This window comes from Sphaerodactylus townsendi, linkage group LG15, assembly GCF_021028975.2.
Source record: "Sphaerodactylus townsendi isolate TG3544 linkage group LG15, MPM_Stown_v2.3, whole genome shotgun sequence".
NCBI classification, from domain to species: Eukaryota; Metazoa; Chordata; class Lepidosauria; order Squamata; family Sphaerodactylidae; genus Sphaerodactylus; species Sphaerodactylus townsendi.
In genome coordinates, this window is record NC_059439.1 from 33,628,173 (window position 1) to 33,644,817 (window position 16,645).

Sequence of the window (16,645 nt, forward strand, 5' to 3'; positions counted from 1 at the left end):
TCTTCCTCTTCTTCTTCTTCTTCCTCTTCTTCTTCTTCTTCTTCTTCTTCTTCTTCTTCTCAGTTTCAGCCAGATAGCCCTGGGGAGACCCAAGACATGGCGGATCACATCACTCCATATGACTCCAACCTACATCCAGTCTCACAACACGGTCAAACATTTGTCACTTTCATCAATGCTGATATCTCAGATTCAGAGGAGTTATGTTCCCCCATAAATACTGTCCCTCCTTTTATGCCAGTGACTTATGCAAATACAGGCACCCCTCCTCCTTCCCATTTAAACCCTCCACGGCTCTTGATGGCACTCAGACTTCCTGGCTCAAGAGAACAGAGTCCGGTTGAGATCCCCTCCGTTTTCCCACCATGCTGTCCATCTTGCCCACACTCGTATTCTTGGCCATCTCCCCAAGTATGTTGGCATTTCAGGTTTTAAATCCTTCCCTTGTGACCGTTGGGTCCCATGTGACGATTATTCCCTTCTGGTATTCCCGTCTCAACCAGTTCTCCTTCTTCTTTCCCTCACAGGTGTCCTCTCACAGGTGGCTCTCACCCAGTCAGGTCCTGTGGTGAAAAAACCAGGAGAATCCCATAAACTGACCTGTGCAGTCACGGGGTTTAATCTTAACAGCTACTGGATGAACTGGGTCCGGCAGAAACCTGGAAAAGGATTGGAATGGTTAATTCGCTACTATGATACTGCAAACACGATCTATTATTCCCCTGCGATCCAAGGACGATTCACTGCTTCCAAGGACAGCTCCAATTTCTACCTGCAAATGAACAGCCTGAAAGCTGAGGACACGGCCGTGTATTACTGTGCAAGAGACTCACAGTGACAAGAACTTGGGCAGAAGTCTGGCAAAAACCCTTCTCTGCTTGAACTTCTCAGAAAAAAATTCCAGAAGGGGTGCCAGAGAGCTAAAAAATATGAACCCCTGATGGAGGATAAAATAGGCTGAGTAGAAAGAAATTTCTCATTCCGTGGAAGTTTCCCAAGTAGTAAAAAGTTACTGCTTGGTAAACCTATCAATGAACTTCTTGGGACTCCATTGCCGGCTCAACCATTTCTCTCTGCCACTTCTGCCTCCATTTGTCTTTTTCATTTTCATTCATATTTCTGTTAGTATTTTGGGCGCCCTGGATTTTGTGCTTAGTTTTGTATTTCTCTGTTTCTTTCATGGATGCAAGTTTTGTAGCTTTCACACACACTTTATACACTGCACAATCTATAATTTAGATATATGACTGCTTAATAGCTGAGTACTGGGGGAAAGGTCCATGTTTTATAGGAAACGTTTGCTTTTTGTCATCAATACCTACTATGGGTTCAGTTCTCCTCAGGAAGAAGGGTAAAGAGCAGCAGTGGCGTATGAGGTTAAGAGCTCGTGTATCTAATCTGGAGGAACCGGGTTTGATTCCCCGCTCTGCCGCCTGAGCTGTGGAGGCTTATCTGGGGAATTCAGATTAGCCTGTACACTCCCACACATGCCAGCTGGGTGACCTTGGGCTAGTCACAGCTTCTCGGAGCTCTCTCAGCCCCACCTACCTCACAGGGTGTTTGTTGTGAGGGGGGAAGGGCAAGGAGATTGTAAGCCCCTTTGAGTCTCCTGCAGGAGAGAAAGGGGGGATATAAATCCAAACTCCTCCTCTTCTTCTTTAATGAATGCCAATGAGCTAAAGCTGACTATCAAAAAGAGATTGTATGATCTCGAGTATAGTCAACCTGATGCAGCAGGCAAATAAATGCTGCTCTCCCTTGCACTTGGGTATGCCGTTAAAACCGTATACCATGGCCACATATTTCCATTTGTTTTTAGAACCCAAATTGCGATGAGCCCTGACTCTTGCCAGGTGCAATATTCTCCCTTCAGCTACCACTCAGGGTAGAATACAGAAAGTGCCCTTTAATGAAAGACTTTGTCCCTGCAGTTCAGCTTACGAAGAATCAATCCAACACGTGATATTACACTGCCCGTTACACAGTTTAGCCAGGAATAAATATCAAAACCCGTGGTTAAAACCCCCCATTGATAATACTGATCTATCAATTGTGGTAACAATGCTGGATTGTGGATCTGCAAGTCTATTGGAAGTGCTGGCTAACTTTTTGTGCTCTGTTATCAGCAAACGGTTATAACTGTACTGGAGATTGTATTATTATACTGGTGTTGCCATTGTTGCTGGTATATTGCAACTGTTGTTTTAATTATGCCATTAAAGGTTTATATATGTATATTAAAATGTGAATACCTCTAGGTTTCCATAGACCTATGCTTGAAGTCTTCTACCAGACTCAAGGGATTACCTCAGTCTTAAATGACTGATTGGAAGAAGATTCACTACATTTGGAGGAATGGCAACATTTAGGCTGGTTGGATCAACCCCATGGATTATCCCTATTCTATATTCGGAAGAATTATGCTTCCCCATGAATATTGCCACCTCCATTGATGTCTTCAGAGCAGCAGTGGCGGAGTGGCTAAGAGCAGGTGCACTCTGATCTGGAGGAACCGGGTTTGATTCCCAGCTCTGCCGCCTGAGCTGTGGAGGCTTGTCTGGGGAATTCAGATTAGCCTGTGCACTCCCACACATGCCAGCTGGGTGACCTTGGGCTAGTCACAGCTTCTCGGAGCTCTCTCAGCCCCACCTACCTCACAGGGTGTTTTTTGTGAGGGGGGAAGGGCAAGGAGATTGTAAGCCCCTTTGAGTCTCCTACAGGAGAGAAAGGGGGGATACAAATCCAAACTCTTCTTCTTCTTCTTCTTCTTCTTCTTCTTCAGCATTATTTTCACACCAGTTGCATATAAATGATAAGCTGATTTTTTTAAAAAAAATTATGATGAACAATGTAAAAATGGGGATCAAGGACAGACAGGCCCCTTCCGCACACACAAAATAATGCGTTTTCAAACCACTTTCACAACTGTTTGCAAGTGGATTTTGCCATTCTGCACAGCTTCAAAGAGCATTGAAAGCAGTTTGAAAGTGCATTATTCTGCATGTGCGGAATGAGCCAAAGAGAGGTGATCCAAAGATGACAGCAACATCAGGATACACCATCGCAAAGAAAGCCAAATGTTATCCCTCCAGTGGCCCGTATTTGGCGTGCTTTGTGCACGCCTGCTTCACTAGAGATACAAGTCAGCTATGGTACACAGCGGCACAAGTGGGGAAGGCCACCTGCTTGATCACAGCTTCGGTCCATCTGGAAGGCTAAAAAGATCAGGGAAGCCCAAAGAGCAGTCTGAACATCCTCACTTATGTCACCTGCTTAATAGCTCCTCTGCGGATGGAGGAAGGACTCATGCAAATGTCTGCAGGAAGCTTTGGGGGTCCATGGGAGCTCTTCCTCAAAAGGAAGTCCCTCCCATTCATGATCCTCACTCTCTCCCAGGTTCACAACTTCAAGATTTCTGACAAGCTAAGCCAACTGTTCATCTAAATCATGGCAATTATGCTGTTCTTGTTTGCCTTGGCGACCATTCCAAGACGTAAGCTTCGGAGAATTTTAGAGATCTATGGCTCATTCCGCACACGCAGAATAATGCACTTTCAAGCTGCTTTCAGGGCTCTTTGAAGCTGTGCGGAATGGCAAAAACAGTTGTGAAAGCAGCTTGAAAGTGCATTATTTTGCGTGTGCGGAATGAGCCTATGTTTGCTAAAAACCCTTCTAGCATTTTTGTTCTTAATTGATTGCAATGTTCTGCTTTTTTTTACCCAGAGGCCTTTTCAGATGTTCAGCTGGTATCATCTGGGCCAGGAACACTGAGACCTGGACAGAACCTCAATTTGGTCTGCAAAGTGACAGGATTCTCAATCAATACAGAATATTATTATTGGCACTGGATCCGTCAGCCTCCTGGGAAAGGTCTGGAATGGGTTGCAGCAATATACCCATATGGTGGGAACAAATACTATGCCTCTTCTCTCCAGAGCCGTGCCACCATTTCTGCAGACACCTCCAAGAACCAGTTCTCCCTCCAGCTGAACTCCCTGACAGCTGCCGACTCTGCAGTTTATTTCTGTGCCCGACATGCACAGTGAAACAAAGTTCATTGGGAGCTCATCCAAAAGAGGAACACAACATTCTAGTTTTATTTCATGTTGACAAGTCTTAACCGTAGTGTTGGACAAAAAAGGCTCTTACTTTGCTACCTCAAGCAGTAACTCTTATTCCCCTGCGGTCCAAAGATGATTCTCCGCCTCCAAGGACAGCTGCAATTTCCACCTGCAAATGAACAACCTGAAAGCTGAGGACACGGCTCTGCCTCTGTATTACTGTGCAAGAGAGTCAAAGGCCTCTTCCACACACGCAAAATAATGCGTTTTCAAACCACTTTCACAACTGTTTGCAAGTGGATTTTGCTATTCCGGACAGCTTCAAAGAGCACTGAAAGCAGTTTGAAAGTGCATGATTCTGCAGGTGCGGAATGAGCCAAAGTGACAGGAATTTTGGCAGAAGTCAGGCAAAACCCCTTCCCTGCATAAACTTCTCAGAAAGATTTCCAGAAGGGGTGCCAGAGAGCTAAAAATATGAAGCCCTGATGGAAGGAAAAATAGGCTGAGTAAAAAGAAACTTAACGTTCCCAGGAGTTTTCCCAAGCAGTGTACAGTTATTTCTTGGTAAAGCTCTTGAAAAACTTCGTGGGACTCCATTACCTGCCCAACCACTGCTCTCTGCCCCCTCCACCTGCACTTGTCTTTTTCATATTCATTTATATTTCTGTTAGTATTTTGGGCTCCCTAGATTTTGTGCTTAGTCTTGTATTTGTCTCTTTCTCTCATGGAGGCAAATGTTGTAGCTTTTACACATTCTTTATGCACTGCACAATCTATAATTTAGGTACATGATTGATTAATAGCCGGATACTGTGGGAAACGTCAAAATAAGTGTCCTGTGTGTCATCAAAACCTACTATGGGTTCAGTTCTCCTCACGAAGAAGGGTAACTGAAATGGCCGTTAGGGTTTGAAACGGCTTTTGTCTGACCTCTACAGACACGTGCAAAGACACACAAAACTATCTCTTTTCTTAATGCTTTCTTTATCTGAATTTTTGAAAAAATTCTTTAATGGGTCTTGAGTCTCATCAGGAAAGGTGAGCTGTAAACAAAACAAATAACAACTATCCCCACCGCCATTCCTTCTGTGCTATTCCAGTGACCTCTTTATTGTGTAACATTTGCTGAGGGAAAGACTCATACAGACATATCCAGGAGGCTCTGAGGGTCTCCGAGTGCTCCTCCTCAGAAGGAAGACCTCCCATTTCCAGTCCTCACTTTCTCCCCACTTTAGCCCTTCAGGTTTTCTGAGGAGCAAAGGCAGTTCTTCATCTACATCATGGCTTCCTTTGTTGAATCAATCAATCAGTCAATCTTTCTCACAATACTAGAACCAGGGGGCATCCATTGAAAATGCCGGGGGGAAGAATTAGGACTAATAAAAGGAAACACTTCTTCATGCAACGTGTGGTTGGTGTTTGGAATATGCTGCCACAGGAGGTGGTGATGGCCACTAACCTGGATAGCTTTAAAAGGGGCTTGGACAGATTTTATGGAGAAGTCGATCTATGGCTACCAATCTTGATCCTCTTTGATCTGAGATTGCAAATGCCTTAGCAGACCAGGTGCTCAGGAGCCGCAGCAGCAGCAGGCCATTGCTTTCACCTCCTGCATGTGAGCTCCCAAAGGCACCTGGTGGGCCACTGCGAGTAGCAGAGTGCTGGACTAGATGGACTCTGGTCTGATCCAGCTGGCTTGTTCTTATGTTCTTATGTTCTTAAACTCAGTGAATGTTGGTGTTCCCATTAATCCACATGGCCAGTAAACATTCATGAATCTGTCCTGCTTTTTTAAAAAAACAGAGTAAATGAGTCGAAGCTCACGGCCTGATCAGAATTCCACTGGGGATCTGCAGACTTTGCTGATTTCAGTTGCATCATGTTGCCATTTTGACTCTGTTTCCCTGTTTGGAGAAATGAGTCCACAAGGCTTTGTTTTGTGCCTTTGTCCCTCTTTCTTGCCCTAGACTTTGCCTGTTACATTTAATGGGCAAATTAACCTTTTCAGAATTATTTCTGGATGAGATGCATATCAATGGTCAGCCAATGTCTTCTAAATTGTGTTTTCTAAATTGTGCTTCTACATGATAACAAGGCGGATGAACCATGTATGACGGCAAGGGCAGGATTCACCATCACAAAGAAAGCCCAGTCTTATCCAGTCAGTGGCCCTTATTTCGTACAGCAAAACACAAGCCTTTATTGGCATATAAAACAGGACAAAATTTTAAAACAAAACAAGGTTAAGAAATACAGTTAAAATTGCTAAAATTACTAATTTCCAGTATAAAATTTGCAACAGTTTCACAAAAGAGCACATCAGAGCTGTTCAGGAGATTGGGTATCTTATAACACTCATGCCACTGAGAACATTGCGAGAAAATGGAATTCATGTATTTCATGCTTATCTTATTGTATTTAGGACATTGAAACAGAGAATGGCCAAGTGATTCAACTGTAATCAGATCACATGAACAAACTCTTTTAGAACGTTCCATATTCTTAAATCTTCCCTCCAGCAGAGCTTATGGCAGCACATGACATCTTGCAGTAGCCAAGGCTCTCCTCTGGGTGGGATTAATCAGCAGACGAAGATATGCTGCCATAATTCCACGCTCGTATGGGATTAATAATGTAGTTGGAGAACAGGTTGTCTTGGCAGCAAGAGTCAAATTATGAAAATCAAGATCCAATTTTTAACTAGTCTGAAGGCTTCCACCTTTGTGAGCATAAGGAGTGATTCCAAGGGGAAACCAATAGCTTCAACCTTTCTAAAGATCAAAGTATACCATTCTGAAATAATGTGATCTGATAACAGAGAGGGAATATAGCTATTGGATCCCACTAGAAAATGTATATGCAGCCAATATTTTATGGCCCTTATCCATGCCAAGGTTTCTAGAGTTGTTTGGCCAGTGGCCCTTATTTCGTTCACTTTGGGCACGCCTGCTTTAATAGAGATACGAGTCACCTACGATACACAGTGGCCCAGGAATGAGCTGGCATAAGTGGGGAAGGCCTTCCACGTTCTCTCTGTGCGCTTGATCAAAGCTTCAATTTATCTGGAAGGCTTAGAAGACAGGGAAGCCCAAAGAGCAGTCTGTTCAACCCCGCTTCTGACGCCCTCTTTATAGCTCTTCTGCTGCTGGAGGAAGGACTCATGCAAATGTCTCCTGGAAGCCTTGGGGGTCCGTGGGATCTCCTTCTCAAAAGGAACACCCTCCCATTCATGATCCTCACTCTCTCCCAGGTTCAGACCTTCAAAATTCCTGACGAGCTAAACCATTTGTTCATCTGAATCATGGCCATGATCCTGTTCTTGTTTGCCTTGGCGACCATTCCAAGACGTAAGCATGAACTTTCGGCCAATTTTAGCAATCCGTCTTTGCTTAAATCCCCTCTAGCAGTATGTTCTTAATGGATTGCATTGTTCTGTTTTTCCCAGGGGCCTTTTCAGATGTTCAGCTGGTATCATCTGGGCCAGGAACACTGAGACCTGGACAGAACCTCCATCTGGTCTGTAAAGTGATAGGTGTCTCCATCTCTAGTAGCAGCTATGATTGGCACTGGATCCGTCAGCCTCCTGGGAAAGGTCTGGAATGGGTTGCATACATATACCCATATAATGGGAACAAAAACTTCGCCTCTTCTCTCCAGAGCCGTGCCAGCATTTCTGCAGACACCTCCACCAACCAGTTCTCCCTCCAGCTGAACTCCGTGACAGCTGCCGACTCTGCAGTTTATTTCTGTGCTGGAGCCTCACAGTGAAACAAAGTCCATTGGGAGCTCATCCAAAAGAGGAACAACAAGAGTTCTCGTTTTATTTCATGTTGACAAGTCTTAACCGTAGTGTTGGACAAAAAAGGCTCTTAAAATGGAACAGGCTTTCCTACCTGAACATGTTTCCTTGCTACCTGTAATCTTCATACACAACACAACAACATCACTCACACAAAGATCTGAAACGGTCCACAGGACACAGTTGCAATCAGGGTGGCCAATGAGTGCTGCTCCTCTTGGGCTTTTGGCAGCAACTTGGTAGCAGAAGAAACTTTTTCCTGCCATTTGGAGCCTCAAAGCGGCTGACAATAAATTCCCTTCCCCACCCCATAATAGACACCGTGTGGGGTAGGTGGGGCAGAGAGAGTTCTGAGAAAACTGTGACTGACACAAGGTCACCCCGGCAGGCTTCATATGGAGGAGTGGAGAATGGAACACCGTTCAGCAGATAACAATCGGCGGCTCAAATGGGGGAGTGGAATGGTTAGTTCGCTACTTTGCTGCCTCAAGCAGTAACTCTTATTCTCCTGCGATCCAAAGATGATTCTCCGCCTCCAAGGACAGCTGCAATTTGCGCCTGCAAATGAACAACCTGAAAGTTGAGGACACGGCCGTGTATTACTGTGCAAGAGAGTCAAAGCGACAGGAATTTGGGCAGAAGTCAGGCAGAATCCTTCCCTGCATAAACTTCTCAGAAAGAGTTCCAGAAGGGGTGCCAGAGAGCTAAAAATACGAAGCCCTGATAGAAGGAAAAATAGGCTGAGTAAAAAGAAACTAAACGTGCCCAGGAGTTTTCCCAAGCAGTGTACAGTTATTTCTTGGTAAAGCTCTTGAAAAACTTCCTGAGACTCCATTACCTGCCCAACAACTGCTCTCTGCCCCCTCCACCCGCACTTGTCTTTTTCATATTCATTTATATTTCTGTTAGTATTTTGGGCTCCCTAGATTTTGTGCTTAGTCTAGTATTTGTCTGTTTTCTCTCATGGAGGCAAATGTTGTAGCTTTTACACACTCTGTATGCACTGCACGATCTATAATTTAGGTATATGATTGAATTAATAGCCGAATACTGTGGGAAATGTCTCAATAAGTGTCCTGTGTGTCATCCAAACCTACTATGGATTCAGTTCTCCTCACGAAGAAAGGTTTGAAACGGCTTTTGTCTGACCTCTACAGACATGGGCAAAGACACACAAACCTCTCTCTTTTCTTAATGCTTTGTTTATCTGAATTTTTAAAAAAATTCTCTAATGGGTCTTGAGTCTCATCAGGAAAGGTGAGCTGTAAACAAAACAAATAACAGCTATCCCCACCGCCATTCCTCCTGCGCTATTCCAGTGACCTCCTTATTGTGTAACATTTGCTGAGGGAAAGACTCATACAAACATCTCCAGGAGGCTCTAAGGGTCTCCAAGTGCTCTTCCTCAGAAGGAAGATCTCCCATTTACAGTCCTCACTTTCTCCACACTTTAGCCCTTCAGGTTTTCTGAGGAGCAAAGGCAGTTCTTCATCTACATCATGGCTTCCTTTGTTGAATCAATCAATCAATCAATCAATCTTTCTCACAATACTAGAACCAGAGGACATACATTGAAAATGCTGGGGGGAAGAATTAGGACTAATAAAAGGAAACACTTCTTCACGCAACGTGTGACTGGTGTTTGGAATATGCTGCCACAGGAGGTGGTGATGGCCACTAACCTGGATAGCTTTAAAAGGGACTTGGACAGATTTATGGAGGAGAAGTCGATTTATGGCTACCCATCTTGATCCTCTTTGATCTGAGATTGCAAATGCCTTAACAGACCAGGTGCTCGGGAGCAACAGCCGCAGAAGGCCATTGCGTTCACATCCTGCACGTGAGCTCCCAAAGGCACCTGGTGGGCCACTGCGAGTAGCAGAGAGCTGGACTTGATGGACGCTGGTCTGATCCAGCTGGCTTGTTCTTATGTTCTTAGGTTCTTAATCTCAGTATATGTTGGTGTTCCCATTAATCCACATGGCCAGTAAACATTCATGAATCTGTCCTGCATGAATCAAGCTTTTGTAACCCCCATGCCCAGAATGGGTTGGCCCAGAATGGGTTGACCCAGTAAGGGGGTGGAGACTCGGAGCAGCAGAGAGGCTGCAAAGGCTCTTTTGCAGAAGAAGCAAGGCTACCAGACTCGGACCTTGATTTCTATAAGCCCTTAACACCTTGTTAAGGTAATTTCAATATTGTTGGGAGCTACTGGGAAGGTAGTTGTTGTTTTGCTGTGTTGTAAATGTTGGAGTTTATTGTTTCAGGGTTTTCTTGTGTGGTTGTAATGGGTGAGAGTTCTCCTGGAGACCTTCATCATGTTGCAACCTGTTCATCAAGCCCTTGGAGTCTTCAAAACCAACCACCAGCAAAGAAGAATTTGGACTTGGCAATATCAGTAGACTGTAAATAGAAGGACTTGAAATGCAACCTGAACAGGACCTTGAATTGTAACGTTAAATGTTGATGTTTTACAAGTGTTAATTGTAAAGAAAAGTAAACCATTTTGTTGTTTAAAAATTGGTTCTTTGCAACTCCTTCCAAGTACTGCCCCACAGAACCCACAAGCTGAGGTTACACTTTTATTTAAAAAACCAGAGTAAATGAGTCGAAGCTCACGGCCTGATCAGATTTCCACTGGGGATCTGGAGACTTTGCTGATTTCAGTTGCATCATGTTGCCATTTCAACTCTGTTTCCCCCTTTGGAGAAATGAGTCCACAAGGCTTTGTTTTGTGCCTTTGTCCCTCTTTCTTGCCCTAGACTTTGCCTGTTACATCTAATGGGCAAATCAACCTTTTCAGAATTATTTCTGGATGAGATGCATATAAATGGTGAGCCAATGTTTTCTAAATTGTGTTTTCTAAGTTGTGTTTCTACATGATAACAAGGCAGATGAACCATATATGACGGCAAGGGCGGGATTCACCATCATAAAGAAAGCCCAGTCTTATCCAGCCAGTGGCCCTTATTTCGTTCACTTTGGGCACGACTGCTTTAATAGAGATACGAGTCAGCCACGATACACAGTGGCCCAGGAATGAGCTGGCACAAGTGGGGAAGGCCACCTGCTTTCTCACTGCATGCTTGATCACAGCTTCGATCCATCTGGAAGGCTAAAAAGATAGGGAAGCCCAAAGAGCAGTCTGTTCAACCCCGCTTCTGACGGCCTCTTTATAGCTCTTCTGCTGCTGGTGGAAGGACTCATGCAAATGTCTCCTGGAAGCCTTGGGGGTCCGTGGGACCTCCTTCTCAAAAGGAACACCCTCCCATTCATGATCCTCACTCTCTCCCAGGTTCAGACCTTCAACATTTCTGACGAGCTAAACCATTTGTTTATCTGAATCATGGCTATTATCCTGTTCTTGTTTGCCTTGGTGACTATTCCAAGACGTAAGCATGAACTTTCAGCAAATTTTAGCAATCAGTCTTTGGCTCATTCCACACATGCAGAATAATGCACTTTCAAACTGCTTTCAGTGCTCTTTGAAGCTGTGCGGAATGGCAAAATCCACTTGCAAACAGTTGTGAAAGTGGTTTGAAAACGTGTTATTTTGCGTTTGTGGAAGGGTCCTTTGCTTTAATCCCCTCTAGCAGTATGTTCTTAATGGATTGCCATGTTCTGTTTTTCCCAGGGGCCTTTTCAGATGTTCAGCTGGTATCATCTGGGCCAGGAACACTGAGACCTGGACAGAACCTCCATCTGGTCTGCAAAGTGACAGGTGTCTCCATCTCTAGTAGCAGCAATGCTTGGAACTGGATCCGTCAGCCTCCTGGGAAAGGTCTGGAATGGGTTGGAGGAATATACCCATATGCTGGGGACAAATACTACGCCCCTTCTCTCCAGAGCCGTGTCACCATTTCTGCGGACTCCTCCAAGAGCCAGTTCTCCCTCCAGCTGGACTCCGTGATAGCTGCCGACTCTGCAGTTTATTTCTGTGCCCGTTACTCACAGTGAAACAAAGTCTATTGGGAGCTCATCCAAAAGAGGAACACAACATTCTAGTTTTATTTCATGTTGACAAGTCTTAACCGTAGTGTTGGACAAAAAAAGGCTCTTAAAATAGAGCAGGCTGTCCTACCTGAACATGTTTCCTTGCTACCTGTAATCTTCACGCACAACACAACAACATCACTCACACAAAGATCTGAAACGGTCCACAGGACACAGTTGCAATCAGGGTGGCCAATGAGTGCTGCTCCTCTTGGGCTTTTGGCAGCAACTTGGTAGCAGAAGAAACTTTTTCCTGCCATATGGAGCCTCAAAGCGACTGACAATAAATTCCCTTCCCCGCCCCATAATAGGCACCGTGTGGGGTAGGTGGGGCAGAGAGAGTTCTGAGAAGACTGTGACTGACACAAGGTCACCCCGGCAGGCTTCATATGGAGGAGTGGAGAATGGAACACAGTTCAGCAGATAGAAATCGGTGGCTCCAATGGGGGAGTGGAATGGTTAGTTCGCTACTCTGCTACCTCAAGCAGTAACTCTTATTCCCCTGCGATCCAAAGACGATTCTCCGCCTCCAAGGACAGCTGCAATTTCCACCTGCAAATCAACAACCTGAAAGCTGAGGACACGGCTCTGCCTCTGTATTACTGTGCAAGAGAGTCAAAGTGACAGGAATATTGGCAGAAGTCAGGCAAAAACCCTTCCCTGCCTAAACTTCTCAGAAAGATTTCCAGAAGGGGTGCCAGAGAGCTAAAAATATGAAGCCCTGATAGAAGGAAAAATAGGCTGAGTAAAAAGAAACTAAACGTTCCCAGGAGTTTTCCCAAGCAGTGTACAGTTATTTCTTGGTAAAGCTCTTGAAAAACTTACTGGGACTCCATTACCTGCCCAACCACTGCTCTCTGCCCCCTCCACCTGCACTTGTCTTTTTCATATTCATTTATATTTCTGTTAGTATTTTGGGCTCCCTAGATTTTGTGCTTAGTCTTGTATTTGTCTGTTTTCTCTCATGGAGGCAAATGTTGTAGCCTTTACACACTCTGTATGCACTGCACAATCTATAATTTAGGTATATGACTGATTAATAGCCGAATACTGTGGGAAACGTCAAAATAAGTGTCCTGTGTGTCATCAAAACCTACTATGGGTTCAGTTCTCCTCACAAAGAAGGGTAACTGAAATGGCCGTTAGGGTTTGAAACGGCTTTTGTCTGACCTCTACAGACACGGGCAAAGACACACAAACCTATCTCTTTTCTTAAAGCTTTGTTTATCTGAATTTATCTGAAATTCTTTAATGGGTCTTGAGTCTCATCAGGAAAGGTGAGCTGTAAACAAAACAAATAACAACTATCCCCACCGCCATTCCTTCTGCGCTATTCCAGTGACCTCCTTATTGGGTAACATTTGCTGAGGGAAAGACTCATACAAACATCTCCAGGAGGCTCTGAGGGTCTCCGAGGGTCTCCGAGTGCTCTTCCTCAGAAGGAAGATCTCCCATTTACAGTCCTCACTTTCTCCCCACTTTAGCCCTTCAGGTTTTCTGAGGAGCAAAGGCAGTTCTTCATCTACATCATGGCTTCCTTTGTTGAATCAATCAATCAATCTTCCTCACAATACTAGAACCAGGGGGCATACATTGAAAATGCTGGGGGGAAGAATTAGGACTAATAAAAGGAAACACTTCTTCACGCAACGTGTGATTGGTGTTTGGAATATGCTGCCACAGGAGGTGGTGATGGCCACTAACCTGGATAGCTTTAAAAGGGGCTTGGACAGATTTATGGAGAAGTCGATTTATGGCTACCAATCTTAATCCTCTTTGATCTGAGATTGCAAATGCCTGAGCAGACCAGGTGCTTGGGAGCAACAGCCGCAGAAGGCCCTTGCTTTCACCTCCTGCCTGTGAGCTCCCAAAGGCACCTGGTGGGCCACTGCAAGTAGCAGAGTGCTGGACTAGATGGTCTCTGGTCTGATCCAGCTGGCTTGTTCTTATGTTCTTATGTTCTTAATCTCAGTGAATGTTGGTGTTCCCATTAATCCACATGGCCAGTAAACATTCATGAATCTGTCCTGCTTTTTTAAAAAAAACAGAGTAAACGAATCGAAGTTCACAGCCTGATCAGAATTCCACTGGGGATCTGGAGACTTTGCTGATTTCAATTGCATCATGTTGCCGTTTCAACTCTGTTTCCCCGTTCGGAGAAATGAGTCCACAAGACTTCGTTTTGTGCCTTTGTCCCTCTTTCTTGCCCTAGACTTTGCCTGTTACATTTAATGGGCAAATTAACCTTTTCAGAATTATTTCTGAATGAGATGCATAAAAATGGTCAGCCAATGTCTTCTAAATTGTGTTTTCTACATTGTGTTTTCTAAGTTGTGTTTCTACATGATAATAAGGCAGATGAACCATATATGACGGCAAGGGCAGGATTCACCATCACCAAAAAAGCCCAGTCTCTTATCCAGTCAGTGGCCCTTATTTCGTACAGCACAACACAAGCCTTTATTGGCATACAAAACAGGACAAAATTTTAAAACAAAACAAGGTTAAGAAATGCAGTTAAAATTACTAATTTCCAGTATAAAATTTGTAACAGTTTCACAAAAGAGCACATCAGAGCTGTTCAGGAGATTGGGTATCTTATAACACTCATGCCACTGAGAACATTGCGAGAAAATGGAATTCATGTATTTCATGTGTATCTTATTGTATTTAGGGCATAGAAACAGAGAATGGTCAAGTGATTCAACCGTAGTTATATCACATGAACAAACTCTTTTAGAACGTTCCATATTCTTAAATCTTCTCTCCAGCAGAGCTGATGGCAGCACATTACATCTTGCAGTAGCCAAGGCTCTCTTCTGGGTGGGATTAATCAGCAGACGAAGATATGCTGCCATAATTCCATGCTCACATGGGATTAATAATGTAGTCGGAGAACAGGTTGTCTTGGCAGCAAGAGTCAAATTATGAAAATCAAGATTCAAGAGCCTATTCTTAACTCGACTGAAGGCTTCCACCTTTGTGAGCATAAGGAGTGATTCCAAGGGGAAACCAATAGCTTCAACCTTTCTAAAGATCAAAGTATACCATTCTGAAATAAAGTGATCTGATAACAGAGAGGGAATATAGCTATTGGATCCCACTAGAAAATGTATATGCAGCCAATATTTTATGGCCCTTATCCATGCCAAGGTTTCTAGAGTTGTTTGGCCAGTGGCCCTTATTTCGTTCACTTTGGGCACGCCTGCTTTAATAGAGATACGAGTCACCTACGATACACAGTGGCCCAGGAATGACCTGGCACAAGTGGGGAAGGCCTTCAACTTTCTCTCTTTGCGCTTGATCAAAGCTTCAATTTATCTGGAAGGCTTAGAAGACAGGGAAGCCCAAAGAGCAGTCTGTTCAACCCCGCTTCTGACGCCCTCTTTATAGCTCTTCTGCTGCTGAAGGAAGGACTCATGCAAATGTCTCCTGGAAGCCTTGGGGGTCCGCGGGACCTCCTTCTCAAAAGGAACACCCTCCCATTCATGATCCTCACCCTCTCCCAGATTCAGACCTTCAAAATTTCGGACGAGCTAAACCATTTGTTCACCTGAATCATGGCCATTATCCTGTTCTTGTTTGCCTTGGCGATCATTCCAAGACGTAAGCATGAACTTTCGGCAAATTTTAGCAATCCGTCTTTGCTTAAATCCCCTCCAGCAGTATGTTCTTAATGGATTGCCATGTTCTGTTTTTCCCAGGGGCCTTTTCAGATGTTCAGCTGGTGTCATCTGGGCCAGGAACACTGAGACCTGGACAGAACCTCCATCTGGTCTGCAAAGTGACAGGTGTCTCCATCTCTAGTAGCAGCTATGGTTGGCACTGGATCCGTCAGGCACCTGGGAAAGGTCTGGAATGGGTTGGATGGATATACCCATATGATGGGAGCAAATCCTATGCCTCTTCTCTCCAGAGTCGTGCCACCATTTCTGCAGACACCTCCAAGAACCAGTTCTCCCTCCAGCTGAACTCCCTGACAGCCACCGACTCTGCAGTTTATTTCTGTGCCCGACATGCACAGTGAAACAAAGTCCATCGGAAGCTCATCCAAAAGAGGAACAAAAAGAGTTCTCGTTTTATTTCATGTTGACAAGTCTTAACTGTAGTGTTGGATGATAAAGGCTCTTCAAGTGGAGCAGGCTTTCCTACCTGAACATGTTTCCATGCTACCTGTAATCTTCATGCACAGCGCAACAACATCACACACCCAAAGGTGAAGGGCTCCACAAAACAGAGTTGCAAAGGGTGGCATATTAAGACTGCTCTTCTTGGGCCTTTGGCAGCAACTTGATAGCAGAAGAAACTTTTTCTGCCATATGGAAACTTAAAACGGCTGACAATCACCTTTCCTTCTCCCACCCCGCAACAGACATCTTGTGGGGTAGGTGGGACTGATAGAGTTTTGAGAAAACTGTGACTGACACAAGGTCACCCCCAGCAGACTTCACGTGGAGGAGAGGAGAATCAAACCCAGTTCTCCAGATAAGAATCTGTGGCTCAAGTGGTGGATTGGGGAATGAAACCCGGTTTTCCAGATTACAGTCTGTTTCTATTACCACTATATTACACTGGCTCTACAGTAATAATAGAGAGAATATTACCTCTCACCTACCGTTCCAATCAGCAAAGTTTATTCATGTCTTTATTAAAATGTTTTTGGCACATCTTATCATGGCCTTAAGTTTGAATTCTTCTACCAGAGACAAGGGATTTCCTCCATCAAAAATGGCTGTTGGGTTGGAAGAAAATTGACTTAATTTTTCAAACAGCAACATTTAGGATGGCTGGA

General features: G+C 44.4%; 3 gene segments (V, D, J or C); all 3 read left to right on the plus strand.

The window, feature by feature from the left end:
• Positions 1-365: 365 nt before the first annotated feature.
• On the plus strand, positions 366-838 carry LOC125444347. The segment is given in 2 exon segments: positions 366-411; positions 528-838. Coding segments are annotated over 2 exon segments (357 nt in total).
• Positions 839-7,315: 6,477 nt separating this feature from the next.
• Positions 7,316-11,203, plus strand: LOC125444348. The segment is given in 4 exon segments: positions 7,316-7,408; positions 7,507-7,825; positions 10,623-10,693; positions 11,040-11,203. Coding segments are annotated over 4 exon segments (600 nt in total).
• Positions 11,204-11,206: 3 nt separating this feature from the next.
• LOC125444349 lies at positions 11,207-15,880 on the plus strand. The segment is given in 3 exon segments: positions 11,207-11,252; positions 11,495-11,834; positions 15,607-15,880. Coding segments are annotated over 3 exon segments (660 nt in total).
• Positions 15,881-16,645: the final 765 nt, after the last annotated feature.